Genomic DNA, 19,278 nt, shown 5'->3' with positions numbered 1-19,278 from the left:
GCACAAAGGAACGGCACGGGGGAAGTTGCGACACTTTGTCAGCGAAAGTTATTTGTGCGTTGTAATTGCTTTGATATTTTCTCGCGGAGTTGATTTCTTTTCCGCTGCCCACGGGCAACACGGGAGTCGGTTAAGGTTTCGGCGTATGGTTTATTTATTCCTCCCACGAGACACCCTTCAAGGACTTACAACCTCAACACTTCGCAAAACCTTTTCTTTCGTTAGCTCTCTCTCTCTCTCGTTTACTCTCATTGGACTCCCTTTTTTCTGGCTTTGATCCATCGCATTTCGGCGTTAAATCCCATTAGCTCGGGGCCCGCAAGCTGGTGGTGGATCTAATTTATAAAAGAACACAAAGGCCTGCTTCCGATTGGTACACGCACTCGCCCGTTTCGCTCCATCCGGCTTTTTTCCTTCCGGAAGCATAAACACTCATGCTCGGTGACGAACGGAACCCACAGCCCTAAGCCCGCGCCGCACAGTACAGGGTGACCCCCAGCCGGGCCGGGATGCGTGTGGTTACGCACGATACGCTACGTGGAAATGATCATTACGCTCGGCGAGAGGTTCGCACGCGCTTCGAAAAGGAAAAGTCAACTCGTTCACTAATTGCGTAGCGGCCTCCAGCGTGCCGCTCTCACGCTGGGACGAAAAGTTTCGACCGAACCGCCTTTGTGTGCGTTCGCCGTGTAAAGTTTGCTTTCGCCGAAATTTCTGCCCCCCCCCCGCCCATGTTTTTCGCTAAACAATTAGAAGAGTTATGATCCGCGAAGATGCAAACACGGCAAACCACGGTCTGGTGATTGTTTCGTGTGATACAATGGTTGGCAGCTGGGCAGACAAAGGCCGTTACGCGCTGTACGGCGTATGGAGCGATGAACATAATCTAATATTATTTCTGCCCGCGGGCATTTATGCGTCGCTTTCAGCGAACAGTTGGTTGAGAATCTTCAACCTAGTGATTATGTTACAGTTGAAAATCTTGTACCGCTATTTGCTGGTTCTTTTGAGATGATTAAGGATGTTTGGGTATTTTGAAATCGCAAGCAAATTCTTGAAATTCCATTAAACATGCTTACAGTGCATAACATAACTATACGATGTTTTGGTTTTGAGAGTAAAACAACAAGTGACAACGATAAATTATGATAAGTGTAAAAATTATAAAAATTGTTTATTTTTATTATTTAATCATTTTGACCTAGAATCTCAAACAAAAATTTATTCATGTTGACTGAGTTTTCTAAAAACGGATTAATGGCCATACCCGACACCAAGACCAAAAAGAAGATGTAAAACATGATTCAGACAATCACGGCGCGAATTAAAGTGCTTTAACTTTATGTAAAAGTTAATCATATTCCTGAGGCGATGTCTACAAGAATAGGCTCTTCTAGAAGAATTAATCTTAATGTTTCGCTCTCTCGAAAGAGTCGACTCTTGAGATGTCTCTTTGAAGAGTTTGTATACGCAGTGAAATATCAAAGCTTACTTGATTAAGGCGCAGTAACTATTCAATGTTTTGTTTATAGAACAAACAATATTATTTCATGTTACGATTTTGCATCGTCTTATCTTTCTAATCATTTCATCTATTTTTGTTTATAAATAACGTCCTTTATACATATAACATTTCATGCCTAATCTTCATATGCATTTATAGCATATATGACTATCAATCCTTTTTAACAGATAAAAGAAAGCGATGGGTACAAAGAGTCGACTCTTTGAGTTAAATGAGTTATTTCAACGAGTCGATGCAATTCAAAAGTCTACTCTGATTCTAATAAACTCGAGCGATAATAAACTCTCTGAAGAGTCCTGAAATAGAAAATTTGAAGAATCGTTCCATTTGTTCCTTTTGAAAGAATTACTCTGAATGAGAGAGTCGACTCTTTTCGCCCATCTCTAACATAGACCAATAAAGTGCAATTTTTTATAAATAAATTGACAGGTTAGCAAGAAAAGCACAATCTCACCAATCATACAGTTTTTTTATGTATTGTGCTGTTATGCTTTTTCCTTTTATTCTGCAAACTTAAATTTCTGTATCTCAACCGTATATTTATGTCAGGCACTGTATCTGAGATTGTGTAAGTTGTATAGAAAAATCCAATCATCACTAATCGCAACCAATCGGTCAGCAAGTTCTAAGTAATGTTGCCAACAAATACCTTTGCCATCGTGAAAACCTTAGCAGATTCGTATTCATAATGCAATCATGCCTAATCTACTGACAAATTATACTCATTAATTATTTCACTAGAAAGCACTACCCCCTTTGCACCTCCCTGTCCCGGAGAAATTCTCGTCCTAGCCCGTTCCGATGATCTAAATAATTTTCAATTCATTATCGCTTATGTCGAATGTAACGAGCATGAATTATTCAAATGAAGTGGCTCAATTTCGGCCACAAACCACCGACCAGCGTGTGTCTTGCCTGTTGTTTATGACGGGAACTCTCACACCACGTGCTGACGATTTGATTTATAATGAAACTTGTACCCAGGCCCATATATATCGTTCGTGGTACGGCCGGTGTATCTGTGCCGCGTTGCAGATGCAACCGTTTATTCAATTTTATTCTTACCGAAAAACCACCTTTCAACGGACCGGCTGACACTTCATTACACTTTTGCTTGGACCCGAACACAAACGCACATAAAACAACAGCAGCACACAGCAGTTGATTAAAAATTGATGTCGCTTGCCTTAATTACCGCTAAGCAGACTTTATTAAAGCTTCGGCCTCGTTCGGGTGCTGCTCATGCTTTTCTTTACCCGTTGCAGCAGAACCCGTTGTGCAGCAGAGTGCGCCACTAGCCGGGACCAACCGTTTACAATGCTAGCGGATGGTACCGATGGTGGCCATCTTCGCCAATGCCGACCACTACATTAGCGTTTGCACCTGCCGCACCTGCACGAAGCTGAGGATAATCAACCGAGCCGGGTTCGCCCCGGGGGACCGTGGACTGGGGTGGACTGCAACTCTGCAACACACAGCTCTGCAACGTGTCTGCAATTGGTGGTGGTGTAGTTGTACTTAAGCATACATTATGCATAATGCAACTCGCTGGGGGGGAGAGGTTTTTTCCCCATTCTTTTCTTTCGTCGTCTCATTTCCCCCCCAATTGCTTGCGCGCGATTGCACCGTTCACGGCTCACAAGGGAGTGGGTTTTCCGTTTTCGTTGCTGAGGATTTTATTTATTTTCACGTCAAACAAAAAAACACTCTGAACACCCAAACCACTTCCACACCCAACGGGGCCAATCATGTGTTGTGCTAGGACGTGTAAGGCTTAAGGAATGGCGCCTTACCCGGTGAGCAACGTTAATGCAGTGCCATTTGTTGAACGAATAAGTTATGCTACTGTTTTGCTGATAAACCCACTAAGTGCTGAGTAAATCAAGCAGCAAAGGGTTTTAATTTCTCACCATCACCACCACCACCACCACCACGACCACTCAGAATGTCCCGGGCAGGTTTGCCTTCAGCACGAGCTTGCCACCAGCAAACCGATTGGGCTTAAAACGATTATTAATCAATCATTTTATCGCTCCGAAAGCAAAAGCTTCAAACAAACCCCTAATACGGCTTCCCGACTGTGGGAAATAAATCAATTACCACCGAATTTCGGCTGCCAAATAAATCGTCCTCGGCATTGGGTTTCTGGTCCGTGGGTGGCGCCCCCAAAAACCTTTTGGCGCTACGGGGGTTTCTTTTTTTTTGCTAGCCCTTTGAGCGAAACCAACAATTTATGTTCCACACCAAGCCGTTAAACAATTCTCACTTCATCTGCAAGCGAGTAACGAATGGAATGAGTTAGAGAGCGTAAAGGTTGCGAACGAGGAAAGGAAAAAAAACCCCGGGAGGAACAAATCTCCGTGGATGAAACGGAAAACATAATGCAAAACGTTCGTGCCATTCGTGCATGAGAAGCCAAGTACATGGAAAAACAACAAAAAAAAAACACACTCTGGCGTGAAAAAATATGCCGAGCAACTGTTCAAACTTCAACACTCCGGAAAGCCCACAGCTAACGCAGCGACAAGTTGAAATGGGAATCCTTCGAAGCGAGAAGTACTGTTTATGCCGTTTGCCCGCTGTTAACATCACTTTGAAGAGGTGTTTTTTTTTTAAATTTTGTTGTGTTGGTACATTACGCCAGGGTAGAGCTGCCACACATTATTACAACTAACCTTTAAAGAGTTGCAGGGTTACAGCGCAAAAAGGTTTCGTGATTTTAGAAACGTCACAATCGTTGTGGTTAAATTGTGTTTTACTATATCATTACCTAGTTCTGTTTGTATCTCATTGATTGCCATATCATAATTAAGAGCTGTGAAAAGAGCATTAAACTCTCATTAAAGCATTTTGTTAAAAAAATGTATCAAATAATCCTCTGAAACTGCATGATAATAACATTATATTAACTAGTCATGAACGATTCTAAATTAACCAGAATCCTTACGATCAACCCTCGAATAGATCTAGTTTAGAAAATAATAATGTAATGAATAATTCGTCATCCTCATAGATATTTATACAATATTACTTTCAAATAAGATAATCACTGTTTAAAATAATCAATGATTGACTATCTGGCGGTCCTCTTCAGGTTTTAGAACTTCTAAAGAGACAGAAAAAAGTAGATAGTAAGAAAACAGCAATCACTTTTAAATATCGTTTCAAATTAAGGTGCAACTTGTAGAAGTAGATATGGAAGTCTTCCTTCTTTTGACATTCCATCCACACAATCGGTGTGTTGGTGTTGTGGACATGCTGACCGACGCGCAACATTGTCATCTGGGTCGCTCGTGTCGCGCGACAGCCCTTTGATGACAGGTGTCAGCTAGTGATGGGAAAAACGGCTCCGGAAAAACGACCGGCTCCAAACAATTTCGGAGCTGGCTCCGGAGCCGGCTCCGAACCCACGGCTCCGGAGCCGGTTCCGAACCCACGGCTCCGGAGCCGGTTCCGAACCCACGGCTCCGGAGCCGGCTCCGAACCCACGGCTCCGGAGCCGGCTCCGAACCCACGATAACCCCGTAGGTGCTTTTGAACTAAAAGCATCAAACTAAAGGGTCTGGAGCCGTTTCCGAACCAAATGAAATGCATGTGTTTTGCTGTACAGAGCATATTTACGCATTTGCTTATTTATTTTTTGTGAAAATACATATTGTGTCTTTACTTTCAACTTTCAACGAAATTTAGTTTAAGCATGTAGTTTCCAAACATGTAGGTACCGTAAATCGACCAAAAATTATGATTTTGTTTGGATAATTATTTCTGCAAGTGCACACTGGTCAATGGCAACAAAACTAGTCGTCAGAACCGAGGAATCCAATCCTGAAAAAAAATAGTCCATTTATTATAATTAGGACGGATAACTACTTTTATTTGCAACTCATTGTTCTTTCCAATTATTCGGTCATGGACAAGGCAATGTGATGTTTATAATCGATTATTACATACAATACCAGACCAGACGCTACCGTACACTAACACCGCAATATAACACCATGCAACGACAAATCTGTGATGTCATCACTTGCGATTTGGAACCGGCTCCGGAGCCGTGGGTTCGGAACCGGCTCCAGGCTGAAATCGGAACAGGCTCCGGAGCCGTGGGTGCGTTCCGGAGCGCACATCACTAGTGTCAGCTGTCCCACGTGCGACAGAATAAGGGCGCAGCCATTTTTGGTGTCATCCTGCAGACCAGGACGTTGGCACCTAAAAGCGTGACTTGATCTTAAGCTGCCGACAAGAGGAGACGTGCGTGGTGTGTTCGTGTTGCGTGTGCGCGAGGAGTTTATGTTTCAATGTAGTTATGTTTTAATATAGTGTTTTATCCTGTTATTTGTGTTCAGTGTTTTATTGATATTATAACCCGTTTTTTTTGTAATATCACCAAACTCCCCTACGCGAACACAAAAGTTAGAAAGCCCAGCTGATACCTTAAAAGATCGAGAAAAGAGGAAAGATTCTTGAACTCAAACACAAACTCAACATGCATATAAAACAAAATCAATACAAAGTTCCTTTTTTGCCATTGATTTTGAAACCCCTGTATGTGTTTCAAACAAACAAAGCAAACAAAATAGAATTCGACATATTTTACCAAAAAAAGGAACAAACGGAATGAAAGAAATATCGAACCTGTCCGATCCGTTGTGTTGAAATTTTTGTCCAGTTCAATTGTTTCAGATTTTCTTAAAATTTGTCCATCACTAGTATGAAATTTGATAGATTTTTAGGTTATGTTTCAGGTTGCCTTTTTCGACAGAAAAAAAACACTGACAATTTTGGCATAATAATTGAAACCCCTTTCCGTAGGTACAACTTCTATTCACATTCAAGAGTTAATGGTTACCAGATGGTTCTGCACTCGCGTCAACCCACCGAACCGACGGCGTAATGTGTGTGTGTTGATTTACGAAATTGAATTACCTTTAAATTCCAACAGTCGCGTTAATCCTATCAATCAATCGCCAATCCACCATCCGAACGGAACCGCCCCAGTCCCAGCCCGCCCGAAATGGAAAAACAAAATAAAAAGCGCAATCACGCGATGGATTTCGCGGTGCGAAAATCGACAAGGATTGCATCAACGCTCCCCGTCCACCATTGAACGGTGTGTATGGGAGCGGATGGGAGTGCGTGCGTGTTTGTGTATGTTAGAATCGGTAACCGGTTGAACCGGTGGTACCAAGAAGTGCATGGCATAAAAAGGGTCCAACTTTTCAACACCGGCTTTGCCAACTCATTCCCGAAAATCGCGACTCCCCAGCAGCTAGCAGCAAAAACTTTTCCAATAAAATAGCGCACGAGCAAATTGAAATGTTTTCGAACTCGTAATTTTACGGATCGGCAATGGCGCCCATCGTATCGCCCCGTAGCGCAATGGGTTGTAAATGGCGAAGCGGGCACGCAAAATCCCTACATGGTGGAAAATCCGTCACTTTGAAAAACATTACCGCCCGGGCTACCGGGAACCTCCGTCTGGTTCCGTCTGATTCCTTCGTCGGTACACGAGTTCCAATGAACTTTCCAACCGTCAACCATACTAATGTGTTGCGAAAATGTATTACTTTAGAGGATGAGGGCAGGGCTATTGGAGTACTTGGAAAAATATACAATAGCGCCGCTGAACAGTAGAAACAGAAACATTCGGGTTTGGGATTTAGGGGTTGTAATCAGCTTTGAGAGGAAAAAAATGTACACGAAAACACGAAACACAATAGTACGGCGACGGAAAAACGTACAAGTATTATAAAGCAGAACAACCAGAAACGAGAACAGTGAGGAAAAAACACTCTCCGATAAGAGCAACACGTGACTGCACACCAAAGTGATTACATTACAAGGAAAATTTAAAAACAAGGATGACAATAGACAGACAAACTGCGAGAAAGTAATGGATTTTTAATACTATTCTTGTTCAAGAAAGATTATTTCTTCAGTAAAGAAAACTATTTACAACATAAAACTTCTTAAAGTAATTGATTCAAACCACCAAGTGAGCATCATTAGCGATGATGCGATCATCATCAATCCATACTGTTTGCTATCAAGCGTGTGATTATCTCATAGCTCATCTTCCTAGCGATCATAATTTAAATTCTTCTACTAAACGCACGATTTGACTACGCTACCTTGAAGCAAACATTTATGCGATCGTTCTAAGCTGCAGAGAGTTGTGTGGTTTCAACACAGACTAAAAAAAAACTGGTTTTCGACACCCCAATCATGATCATGCTGTTATCAGATGCTCTAAAGCAAGATACGTTAACATCAAACTGGTTTTCAAAGCCGGAACAGAACCAGGGAACTTTAAAACATATTTCTTTCTTTTCTTTTCGGTGTTCCTGGGCTATCTTTTGCTCGTCGTTTGTTCTTTATCAATAAAACAAAACTTTGCACTATCAAAAAAAAAACAAAATCCCATCAATCTTTCGATTCTTTCGAACTACACACACCTTCCGAATGTGAACATTTGGATATTCCGCAAATTTAAATGCTGAAAACCTGTTGGCCATCACCGCTTGACTGCAAACAAAAAAGCACTGAAAAGGTTATTTTATGCGAAAAGAAATGAGGAGCAACACAGTTGCCGCTGAGCTCTCGCGGTGTGCAGGTGACGTTTCTAAGTATTCCCAGTGGATTCAAGTGTCTAAAGTGCGCTCACACCATGCGCGCTCCGCATCTCCGGATCTCAGTACTCCTGGGGCTCGTTTTGGGTGTGATATTCCAAACTTCCGCCCAGGAATATCGAGCAGATTGTGGTAGACGAAAAGTGAAAACGATCTATCTTATCCAAAATGGACTAGATGCAAAGCCGGGACACTGGCCATGGCATGCAGCCATCTTCTCCAAGGAAAAGGACGAACCGTTTGACTATAAATGCGGTGGATCGATTATCGACGCAAACACCATCCTAACAGGTATGCATCAAGGGATCGACATTACTACGACTGCTAAATTGGAACCGTTTCTTATTTATGTTTAGCCGCTCATTGTGTTTTTAAAACTGGCGTGCGCTTACCACAAAACACAATCTCGATCCACGTCGGCCGTACCCATCTCAAGGAAGATGCAGACTACACGCAGATACATGACGCACGGGAAGTAATAGTACATCCTAAGTTTAGCGCTGAAAATATCAACAACGACATCGCTCTAATCAAGCTGGTGTCCAACATCACCATGTCGAAGTTTGTGCAACCCGTTTGCTTGTGGACCATGGACGACGAACAAAACTCGATCGTGGATAAAAAAGCGACGATCGTTGGATTTGACAAGGAAAATCAGTTGAAACAAACGCTGGTTGGTGTCGTTGACGCAGCATCGTGCGCCATCGATGTTCCCGAAGCATTCGGAAGCAAGCTTACAGCGGACATGATTTGTGCCGGAGGACAGGAAGGTGCCAGTGCGTGCAGTGGAGATAGTGGTGGTGGCATGTTTTTCGAAATCGAAGGCCGATGGTTTGTTCGTGGTATTGTTTCATTTTTATCAGGGAATACCGAGAGAAAACTCTGTAATACATCTAAACAAATCGCCTTAACTGATATCGCCAATTATGTCGCGTGGATTAAAGAGTACGTCGATCCTAATGTGTTGATCAGTTCCGATGCGATTGGAGTGGATTATGATGATAAGCTGAAACTATTTGATCTGAATACGTGTGGTTCGGTATCGAGCACAGTTGCTGCCGGTGGTGTACAATGGACCTTACCCTGGCTCGGATTTGTTGGAATCTATAGGCACTCGGACAACACGATCGATAAAAGATGCGCGGTTACGTTACTAAATGAATGGTATGCTGTTGGACCGGCCCACTGCTTCGAAAATGACGGATTCGAGTAAGTATAACTCAAGCCCTCTGATGCTTCTTCATCTTTTAACCTCATTTTCCGGCCTATCTTTCGCCCACTCCATAGACGAAGAGTTCTTTTTGGTGGTAATACAGAACTGACGGAACCAAGTTGTGACGTTCGAAGGAGACTCTGTGAAAGTCCAACACAGATGCTCCAAATCCAACGAATCATCATCCATCCAACGTACAGCATCAATAACACTGCCGACAATATAGCACTCATCGAGTTGCTTAACCCAGCGGATACAACGCAACCGAATGTACACCCGATCTGTATACCCATTGTGCGCAGCAACTACACGGGAGATCTTTCAGTTGCATCCCATGTGTCTTCTCCATCTGCTTTTGCGAGCAAACCAGTCAAATACATCGATCTCAAGAACTGTACTGATCAGTATGCCCGAGAAGAGTTCGCTCTGTATCTTGGAATTAAGCGACTATGCACTCAGTTCTCTGATACGAATGAACAGAATTGCACTCAGCTGAAGGCTGGATCGCCTCTGCAGGACCTACGGAAGTTGAATGACAAAGAGCAATATTTCCTACGTGGATTCAATTTGTTTGAGCGCTCTTGTTCAACATCGCTGCCGTCCGTGTTCAGCAACATAAGTAACTATTTGGACTGGCTATTGTACAATATGCGATTCAATGTTTTGGAAGAAAATAACGAAACGTCAAACGACGAGGAATCTGCTGTGGAGCACAGTTGGAACAAATTGCTGCTGAAGCCAACCGATGGAAAGCTTTCTCTTTTGAGACTTGATGCGTGTGGAGTTACTTCGACAATAGTGAACAATGTTACGAGAGTTGATCGGACATTCTATCCCTGGATGGGATTGTTGACAACACACAAAAACACTATGGAGGCATTGCCGTACATCGAAAGTGTGGTTACTTTGATCAGTGACAGATACGCGTTGGTTCCAGCTCACATTGTAAGCAACTCTGTCTCATGGTGAGTAGAATAGGCGTTTCCTCTCTTTACTATGCTTTACAGTGGTATTTTTTTATGCTATTTTCAGGCGTTTTGTTATTCTAGGATACTGCAATTCGTTGCTTTTAGCAAGCTGTCAATTTTCTAATTGCGATCATTTGTACAACAAAATAGAAATCAAGAACATACTCATCCATCCTTTGTACGCAGGAGACCCCAAGAGCCACAATATCGCTCTGATAGAGTTTATGAAACCAGCAGATCTCCAGCATCAATATATTAACCCTATATGCTTACCAATCACCAAAGAGTTGCGCAAGCGCAGACCATCGGGCTTGACTGTGGTACCCTTCAGAAACTATGATAACGAAGGGAAAAATTTAACTTCGATCCAACCTAGCATCTGTCAAGAGCGGTTTGCCCAGGAAGGATTTTTGATTCCGTTAGAAAAACTTCCAAAATGTGCCGAAGATACGAATAAAATTGAACAAAAACGTGTGCTCCTCAAATCCGGCGCGATGCTACAAACTACGGCACGGATTGGCAAAAAAGATCGGTACTTCCTCAGGGGCATTAACATACATAAAGACACCGTTGGAGGAGATTATCAATATCTACCGTACTCGTTTTCAAACATCGATCTATACCTTGATTGGATTCTAGAGAACATGAACGAATCATCCCAGCAGAATTTATCAGCTTTAAACGACCTAAAAGAGGGACAGTCTATTGATTCTGGCCCAGTAAAGCTTCCGCCGGTAAAAATAAACATCAAGGAAGGGTTGCTCAACCTCAGCACCTGTGGAGTGTATCCAAAAGTTCGAGAAGATACAAATAAGCTCTACTCACCTTGGTTGGGATATGTGACAGCATTTCCCGACCCTAAAGATCTACTGTGTATGGTAACATTAATCAGCGACAGACACGCTGTGGGTCCAGTTCACACGCTTATTGATCGCAGGGAGTAAGTATTCTTTGGCTACAGCATAAATTAAATACATTCTTTGCCAATAATCACTTGCTTTAGCCTCAAACTGCAGGTTGGCAGTATGATCGACTCATCCGATGTGGTGTGTGAAGAAGGCGACCAGTCTACGCTTTGCGATCCGGAATTGCAGAAAATCCCAATACAGCGAATGATTGTCCATCCGCAGTACAACCGTTCCGATAACAGCAACGACATTATGCTGCTGGAGCTATCTCGCCCAGTGAGAAATCCTCAGATAAACCCGGTCTGCTTGCCGGTCGACGATCAGATACGCAGCTACGACATTTCGAACATGAGAGCCCACGCCTTCAACTTGCTCACGCTGAACTTCGTAGCGAAGAAGCTGGACGAACATACCTACTTTGCTTCTTCCGAGTGTCAAACGCGATGGAACAAGCTGGCACTGAATTGGGAGCTCGAAAATGTCACACAGTGCATACTGGCGCAATACTCACCAAACACCGAATGTTTGACTTCGCTTCCCGGGTTTCCAATATACACAGCGCAAAAAATTAATGGCGTTGAAAGACACTTTCTGCGCGGATTCGCCAAGGCATGGCCATTTTTTTGCAGCAAATATTATCCCGTCATTTATACTAACATTGACACCTACCTGGACTGGATATTGGAGAATGTAAACAATAGCAGTGATCTAGTGATCAAGGTATAGGTAATGTAGTTTCAAAAATTCAATTTGCTTAATTTTGAAATGATATGATAATAAAATCCCTAAGGAGCGGAACATAAGTCAATACATCTAGGCACATTTCTGGTTCTAGTATTAAGATTATTTGTTGTTGCTCACAATTAAAAAGTATGAATGATATCGTACAGACTTTCGTCTCATAATAAACCCGTGGTCATCAACCCACACATTTGATGTCCGAATGTACACCATGCTTCACAGGACGTTCTACGTGGTAATCAAACCACAAACAATCAGAATAAGATATCTTCAAGTAAATCTTGTTTGCTTTTTTGGTACTACTGGCCAATGAAATGATTGTAAATATGCAGCAGTTTTCATTAAAGTTTATTACTGTATGAACTTTGAGATATTTGTTATCAAATTGTGGACCTAATTTTATTCACGAAAATAAGATTAAGCAAATGATTATTTTGTTACAGCCATAATCTCTTGAACAATTTTAAAGATTCTACAGATAACATAAATCAAAATCTTAAAATATATACATAGAACAACTAATAACAACTACACAACTTTTTGAGGCATGTAAATTTGTACACAAAAATCATAACTACAGACTTTATTTATTATTGGTATATTGTTTTTTTTTCACCTACATCAATGAAACATCATCAGCATAAGAAATTCTTCTTCCTATGTTAGCTGAACTACGTCCACCTTGTCATTCCAAAACCTGTTTGTTATTATCCATAAGCGAACATAATATTCAAACTGTAAGTGCAATCTCGAACTCGTTTTCAGTGGTAACAGGTTTTTTGGAGGTTTTAAAATAGATTTTAGAACATGAGTAATGTACGGGATTCCCCAAATCTGCACAACCTCAGAAGAAATATTGTTGATACGCATCCGATCGTAGATTCGCATTCCTTTCACTTTTAATTTTATCTGACTTCAATACTGCATACCTCCTTTCCTACATTAATAGCGTTCATAATAATTGCACCATAGAACGCTGTCTCTACCACCAACACTCACTAACAAATATTCAACACGGCTCATTAGCTTCAACTGGTCAAGATAATCAAAATCGGAAATTATATGCCAATGAAAATCAACGATGTTATTCTACAAAGCAGTTAGAACACAGAACGCTACTAACAGCTACAGAAAAATGATCTCGTTTAGTGTTGTGTTTAATGAATCTTTTGAGAAGAATAATTCAGGAATCAACTACCAACTTATTAAACATAAACATTATTTTATGTTAAGTTTCATTCATTTTACTTCTTTGCTTAAATTAGAATTTATACACATGTAAAATAAGTATCAGCACTGCTAGCATGCTTGGATTCATTCACTTTTATTTATAGAGACTGAATAGAGCGTCATTCATTCAGTGCAAAGATTCATTCAACTTTATCTTATCTCAATCCAAGAATAATTTCGTTTTGACTAGTTTTAACTCGCAAGTTTCATAAGCGATTGTTTAATATGCTAATGTTATTATGCGAAACAAGTGACGATTATATGATCAAACGAAGCATAGCATCGATGGAAAATCGATAGAAAAACGTTGGAAAAGATCTTCCTTATCTTATCTTATTAAAAGGAAAAAAAAACATTCGCCCATTCTCACATTTTCTGTTCGTTCCGGCATGAGATATCGGTAATTATTTCGCTCAATCTACATTCCGTACTAACGTGATCCTCACACGCGGCTGGCATTATGTTAGCTTAATTGCACATCACAATTCATAACACAATTGCTCGCAAGACAATACCGAGTGAGTGGTAAAGGAATAAAAGGTAAATGGAAGTCTGCTTTTAGCAATGATTGATATTTGATATGATTTTTTTTTACAAAAAATAATGAATTTAGAATATCACTTAATTAGTGAAAGATTCAAAAAGTCGGCATTTTTGTTCGATTTTTAAAATTAGTTCTGTCCAATGTATCCAATTTTCTTTAAAAAAGTTAAAAGCTTCCGTTTACATAAGAACGTTCTCGTGTTATCTGTAATATGTTCAATGTATCGGTTAAAAACCTGTTTGAATCTCGTGAACATGCCGAGCGTACAATTAAACTCGTTTTCTGCAGCTACAGGTTTTGTGATTTAGAGCTCCCGAAGCCATCATCGTTTTTGTTTTTTATTTTTACTATCGTTAAAGTTTTGATATGGTTGGTGATTGTATGTTTTTTTTTTGTTTGTTTACCGTAGAGCGTCTAAGACTTCTTGCAATGCGCACGGAGGAGGATGTATGAACCGGTTCTGTCCTAAAAAATAAATAAATTAAAGGCGACCACATACACACGCCAGCTTGTCATATGGTCTAGCGCCAGTATCACGTATGGTGTGCCATGTAATATTGGTGGGCTTGTCCTAACGAGATGTTAAACCGCACGTCATGATCAAACATGATCAAATTTCAACTCCTATTCTATCGACAATACTCGTAATTAGCAGTAACGAATTAACAGTTTCAGCTAGGTTGACCTCGCTATCAGCAGCGAATATGAACTCAAGGTGAATATATTAGTTTCAATTTGGTCCGTTACAAGAACATCTAAAATCAATAGGGTTAAACTCCAAAACCTGTTGTGTATGCTCGCTAACGGCTAAACGGAAAGCGTTTAAGCCCCAGTCGAAAGCGTTTTATGTTTTAAATAGTCAATAAGCGCGAAGATCGACGCTAGTTGCCGCTGAGCTCTCGCGGTGTGCAGTTGGTGTTCACCAGTTGTTGCCGGAAATACAAGTGTTTATAGCGAAAGTTCCAGAACTCAACATGCGCGCTCAGTTCTGGATCTCAGCGCACGTTGCACTCATTCTGGGTGTAATATTCCAAACTTGCGCCCAGGAATATCGGGTCATTTGTGGTAGACGAAAAGTGAAAACAAGCTATCTTATCCATAATGGACTGGATGCAAAGCCGGGACACTGGCCATGGCATGCAGCCATTTTCTATAAGAAAAACGATAACGAGTTTGACTATAAATGCGGTGGATCGATTATCGACGGAGACACCATCCTGACAGGTATTCATCTAAGGATCATCGAAGTGATACTGGATGTACTAAATGGAACTCCCATCATGCACGTTTTACAGCCGCCCATTGTGTCTTCCAGACTGGTGTGATACGGGCAAGCAAAGTCTCAGTCCACGTCGGCCGTATCCACATTTCAGAAGATACAGACTACACGCAGATACATAATGCACGGGAAATTATAGTGCATCCAAAATTTAGATCAGATCAAATTTACAACGACATCGCCATGATCAAGCTGGCAACCAGCATCACCATGACGAAGTTTGTGCAACCTGTTTGCTTGTGGAATTTGGACATCAGTTCGAACCCAATCGTCGGTACGAAAGCTACGATCGTCGGGTTCGGTTTAACCGAAGCGAATGCCGTATCAGAGACGTTAAAGCAAACGCTGGTTGGTGTCGTTGATGGATTGACTTGCGTGGAGAAGGATCGTGAAGTGTTTGGTAACCAGCTTACAACCGAGATGATTTGTGCCGGAGGACAGGAAGGCGCCACTGCTTGCAGAGGAGACAGTGGTGGTGGTATGTTTTTCGAAATCGAAGGCAAATGGTTTATTCGTGGTATTGTATCTTTCACAACACATTTAACGAAAGATTTCCTGTGCGATGCATCAACATACACTGCCTTCACGGACGTCGCAAAATACTTTGACTGGATAAAGGATTATGTTGATCCTCTTGTGTTGTCCGTTAGCGCAGATGTTATTGAAGTGGATTATGATGAAAAGCTGAAACTATTTGATCTGAATTCGTGTGGCATTGTGTCAAACACGGTTGTTGCTGATGGTGAACGATGGACCTTACCCTGGCTCGGATTTGTTGGAATCTATAGGCACTCGGACAACACGATCGATAAAAGATGCGCGGTTACGTTACTGAATGAATGGTATGCTGTTGGACCAGCCCATTGCTTCGAAAATGACGGATTCGAGTAAGTATAACTCAAACCTTCTAATGCTTCTTCATCTTTTAACCTCAATTTCCGGCCTATCTTTCGCCCACTCCATAGACGAAGAGTTCTTTTTGGTGGTAATACAGAACTGACGGTACCAAGTTGTGACGATCGAAGGAGACTCTGTGAAAGTCCAACACAGATGCTCCAAATCCAACGAATCATCATCCATCCAACGTACAGCATCAATAACACTGCCGACAATATAGCACTCATCGAGTTGCTTAACCCAGCGGATACAACGCAACCGAATGTACACCCGATCTGTATACCCATTGTACCGAAGTTGCGCACCAACTACACGGGAGATCTTTCAATAGCATCCCATGTGTCTATTCCACGTGCCTTTGCGAGCAAACCAGTCGATTACATCAGTGCTGAGGACTGTACTAATAAGTACCCCCGAGAAGAGTTCCCCCAGTTCCTGGAAAGTAAGCGACTTTGTACCTTAATCACTAAAAGAGCAGCAAGCGACTGCATTCAGCTGAAGGCTGGAGTTCCACTCCAGCAGCTGAGAAGGTTCAACGGAAGAAGACAATATTTCCTACGTGGTTTCGATTTATTTGGTCTTTCGTGTTCAACATCGCTGCCGTCCGTTTATAGCAACGTAAACAACTATCTGGACTGGATACTGTTCAACATGAGGCACGATATATTGGATAAAGCGGATGAAACCAAAGGTCCAAAGGTCAAAGACTCTGATGTAGAAAAAAGTTGGAATACACTCTATGAAGATCCGGACATACGAAAACTATCCCTGTTCAATCTAGATACTTGTGGAGTTACGTCTCTGAACGTTGATACAATCGACGAACGCACGTTCTATCCCTGGATGGGATTGTTGACAACACACAAAAACACTATGGAGGCAGTAACGTACATCGAAAGTGTGGTTACTTTGATCAGTGACAGATACGCGTTGGTTCCAGCTCACATTGTAAGCAACTCTGTGTCATGGTTAGTGTCATATCTCAATTTTTTTATCATGTCTCAAAGAAATGAATTTTAATGCTATTTTTGTATTCCATTTCTAGGCGTTTTGTTATTCTAGGATATTCCAATTCGCTGCTTCTAGTTAATTGTGTCAATTCCCCGTGCGATCACTTGTTCAACAAAATAGAAATCAAGAACATACTCATCCATCCTTTGTACGCAGGAGACCCCAAGAGCCACAACATCGCTCTGATAGAGTTTATGAAACCAGCAGATCTCACCCATCGCTACATCAATCCTATATGCTTACCACTGACCGAAGAGTTGCGCAATCACAAAGCGTCGGAATTGACATTGTTACCTTTCCGAAACTATGATAACGAGATCAGAAATTTAACGCTAATGCCCCCCTCAACCTGTCAAGAACGGTTTGCTCAGGAGGGATTCGTTACCACCCTGAAAACAGCTCCACTATGCGCCGAAGATACGAAGAAAGCTATCACGGATCGTGTGTACCTCAAGTCCGGTGCAATGTTGCAAACTTCGTCACGGATTGGCGAAAAAGATCGATACTTTCTCAGGGGCATTAACATCATGAACGACACTCTTCAAGAAGGATATGAATACATACCGTATTCCTTTACGGACATTGATCTTTACCTCGATTGGATTCTAGAGAACATGCATGCGGAAAATTACCAGGAAAGCATCGATACAAACGATCTAGAAGAGGGTCTACCTATAGATTCTGGTCCAGTAAATTTTCCGGCAGTAAGATCTCGTTCTAAGAAGAGATTAATCAACTTGAATACCTGTGGGGTGTATCCGGATACCAAAAACACGATGAATAGGCTCTACTCACCTTGGTTGGGATATGTGACAGCTCATCCGGATCCTAAAGATCTACTGTGTATGGTAACATTGATAAGCGAATGGTACGCTGTGGGTCCAGTTCACACGCTTATTGATCGTACGGAGTGAGTACATTGGTATTTTTCGAATATGATCGTAAACTTTAGTCAGAACTTATTTTCCCTATCAACTCTTTTCAGACTCAAACTGCAGGTTGGCAGTATGATCGACTCATCCGATGTGGTGTGTGAAGAAGGCGACCAGTCTACGCTTTGCGATCCGGAATTGCAGAAAATCCCAATACAGCGAATGATTGTCCATCCGCAGTACAACCGTTCCGATAACAGCAACGACATTATGCTGCTGGAGCTGTCTCGCCCAGTGAGAAATCCTCAGATAAACCCGGTCTGCTTGCCGGTCGACGATCAGATTCGCAGCTACGACATTTCGAACATGAGAGCCCACGCCTTCAACTTGCTCACACTGAACTTCGTGGCGAAGAAGCTGGACGAACATACCTACTTTGCTTCTTCCGAGTGTCAAACACGATGGAACAAGCTGGCACTGAATTGGGAGCTCGAAAATGTCACACAGTGCATACTGGCGCAATACTCACCAAACACCGAATGTTTGACTTCGCTTCCAGGGTTTCCAATATACACAGCGCAAAAAATTAATGGCATTGAAAGACACTTTCTGCGCGGATTCGCCAAGGCATGGCCATTTTTTTGCAGCAAATATTATCCCGTCATTTATACTAACATTGACACCTACCTGGACTGGATATTGGAGACTATGGATGGAAGCTTAAATTACAAAAAAATATCATTCGACCTACATAGCAGACTACAATTTGTGTAGGCAATGCAGGGTGATTGACTGATTTGTGGATCTTACTCCGTAATTGGTTATGCAGCTTAAGATTAACAAAACATATGATTTTGAAACAAAAACTTTTAATACTTAACAGCATAAGATGCCAATAAACGCACATAATAAAAGCATGTTCAAAACTTTCATTTATTGGTTAAACGATGTAAACCAACAATTAAACAAGTAAAGTTTAATCTCGACTAAATATCCAAAACCACGTTACAGCATCCTTGTACTTGCATACAGTAATTTATTAATACTAGCAAAAAGGCGAGGGAAAAAACTTTCCGAATCATTTACAGGCAACAGACGGTCAACAAGCTTCAGCCCGAAAAACTTTCTTTAACCCATTCGCACAAAAACTGTTAACCGCACGCAGCAAAACCTTTTGTCAAAAGTGGTCAAAAACTAATGTGACCCAGCAAAGTTTTTCGTCGCATCATGCTTGTAGTAAAATATAACCGAAGTTAAACTTGCTGTAGATTTATGGTGGATGGATTCAAATCAGATTTGTATTTGTAAATATGTATTCGTTACATTAGTCACATTTATACGGTTATACTGCAACATATCACCTGTTTGCAACGTGTAGCAAGGTCTTTATTGCCGTTGTTGCTGCGTCACAGAAGGGGAGGCAAAGCTCAAAGTACAGTTTGACAGTACAGCTGTCAAAGG

The 19,278-nt window shown here is 41.6% G+C and overlaps 1 protein-coding gene across 1 annotated transcript; it reads left to right on the top strand.

The window, feature by feature from the left end:
• Positions 1-8,192: 8,192 nt before the first annotated feature.
• On the top strand, positions 8,193-18,591 carry LOC128299650 (uncharacterized). The gene is made up of 10 exons (XM_053035670.1): positions 8,193-8,445; positions 8,511-9,363; positions 9,442-10,332; positions 10,400-11,275; positions 11,339-11,963; positions 14,685-14,982; positions 15,054-15,924; positions 16,003-16,902; positions 16,980-17,855; positions 17,931-18,591. The coding sequence occupies exons 1-10, from the start codon at positions 8,193-8,195 to the stop codon at positions 18,589-18,591; spliced, it is 7,104 nt and encodes a 2,367-aa protein (XP_052891630.1).
• The last annotated feature ends 687 nt before the right edge of the window (positions 18,592-19,278 follow it).

This window comes from Anopheles moucheti, chromosome 2, assembly GCF_943734755.1.
Source record: "Anopheles moucheti chromosome 2, idAnoMoucSN_F20_07, whole genome shotgun sequence".
Classification (NCBI taxonomy): Eukaryota; Metazoa; Arthropoda; class Insecta; order Diptera; family Culicidae; genus Anopheles; species Anopheles moucheti.
Note: the sequence above shows the minus strand (reverse complement) of the source record. Positions and strands in the feature narration are given on the sequence as shown.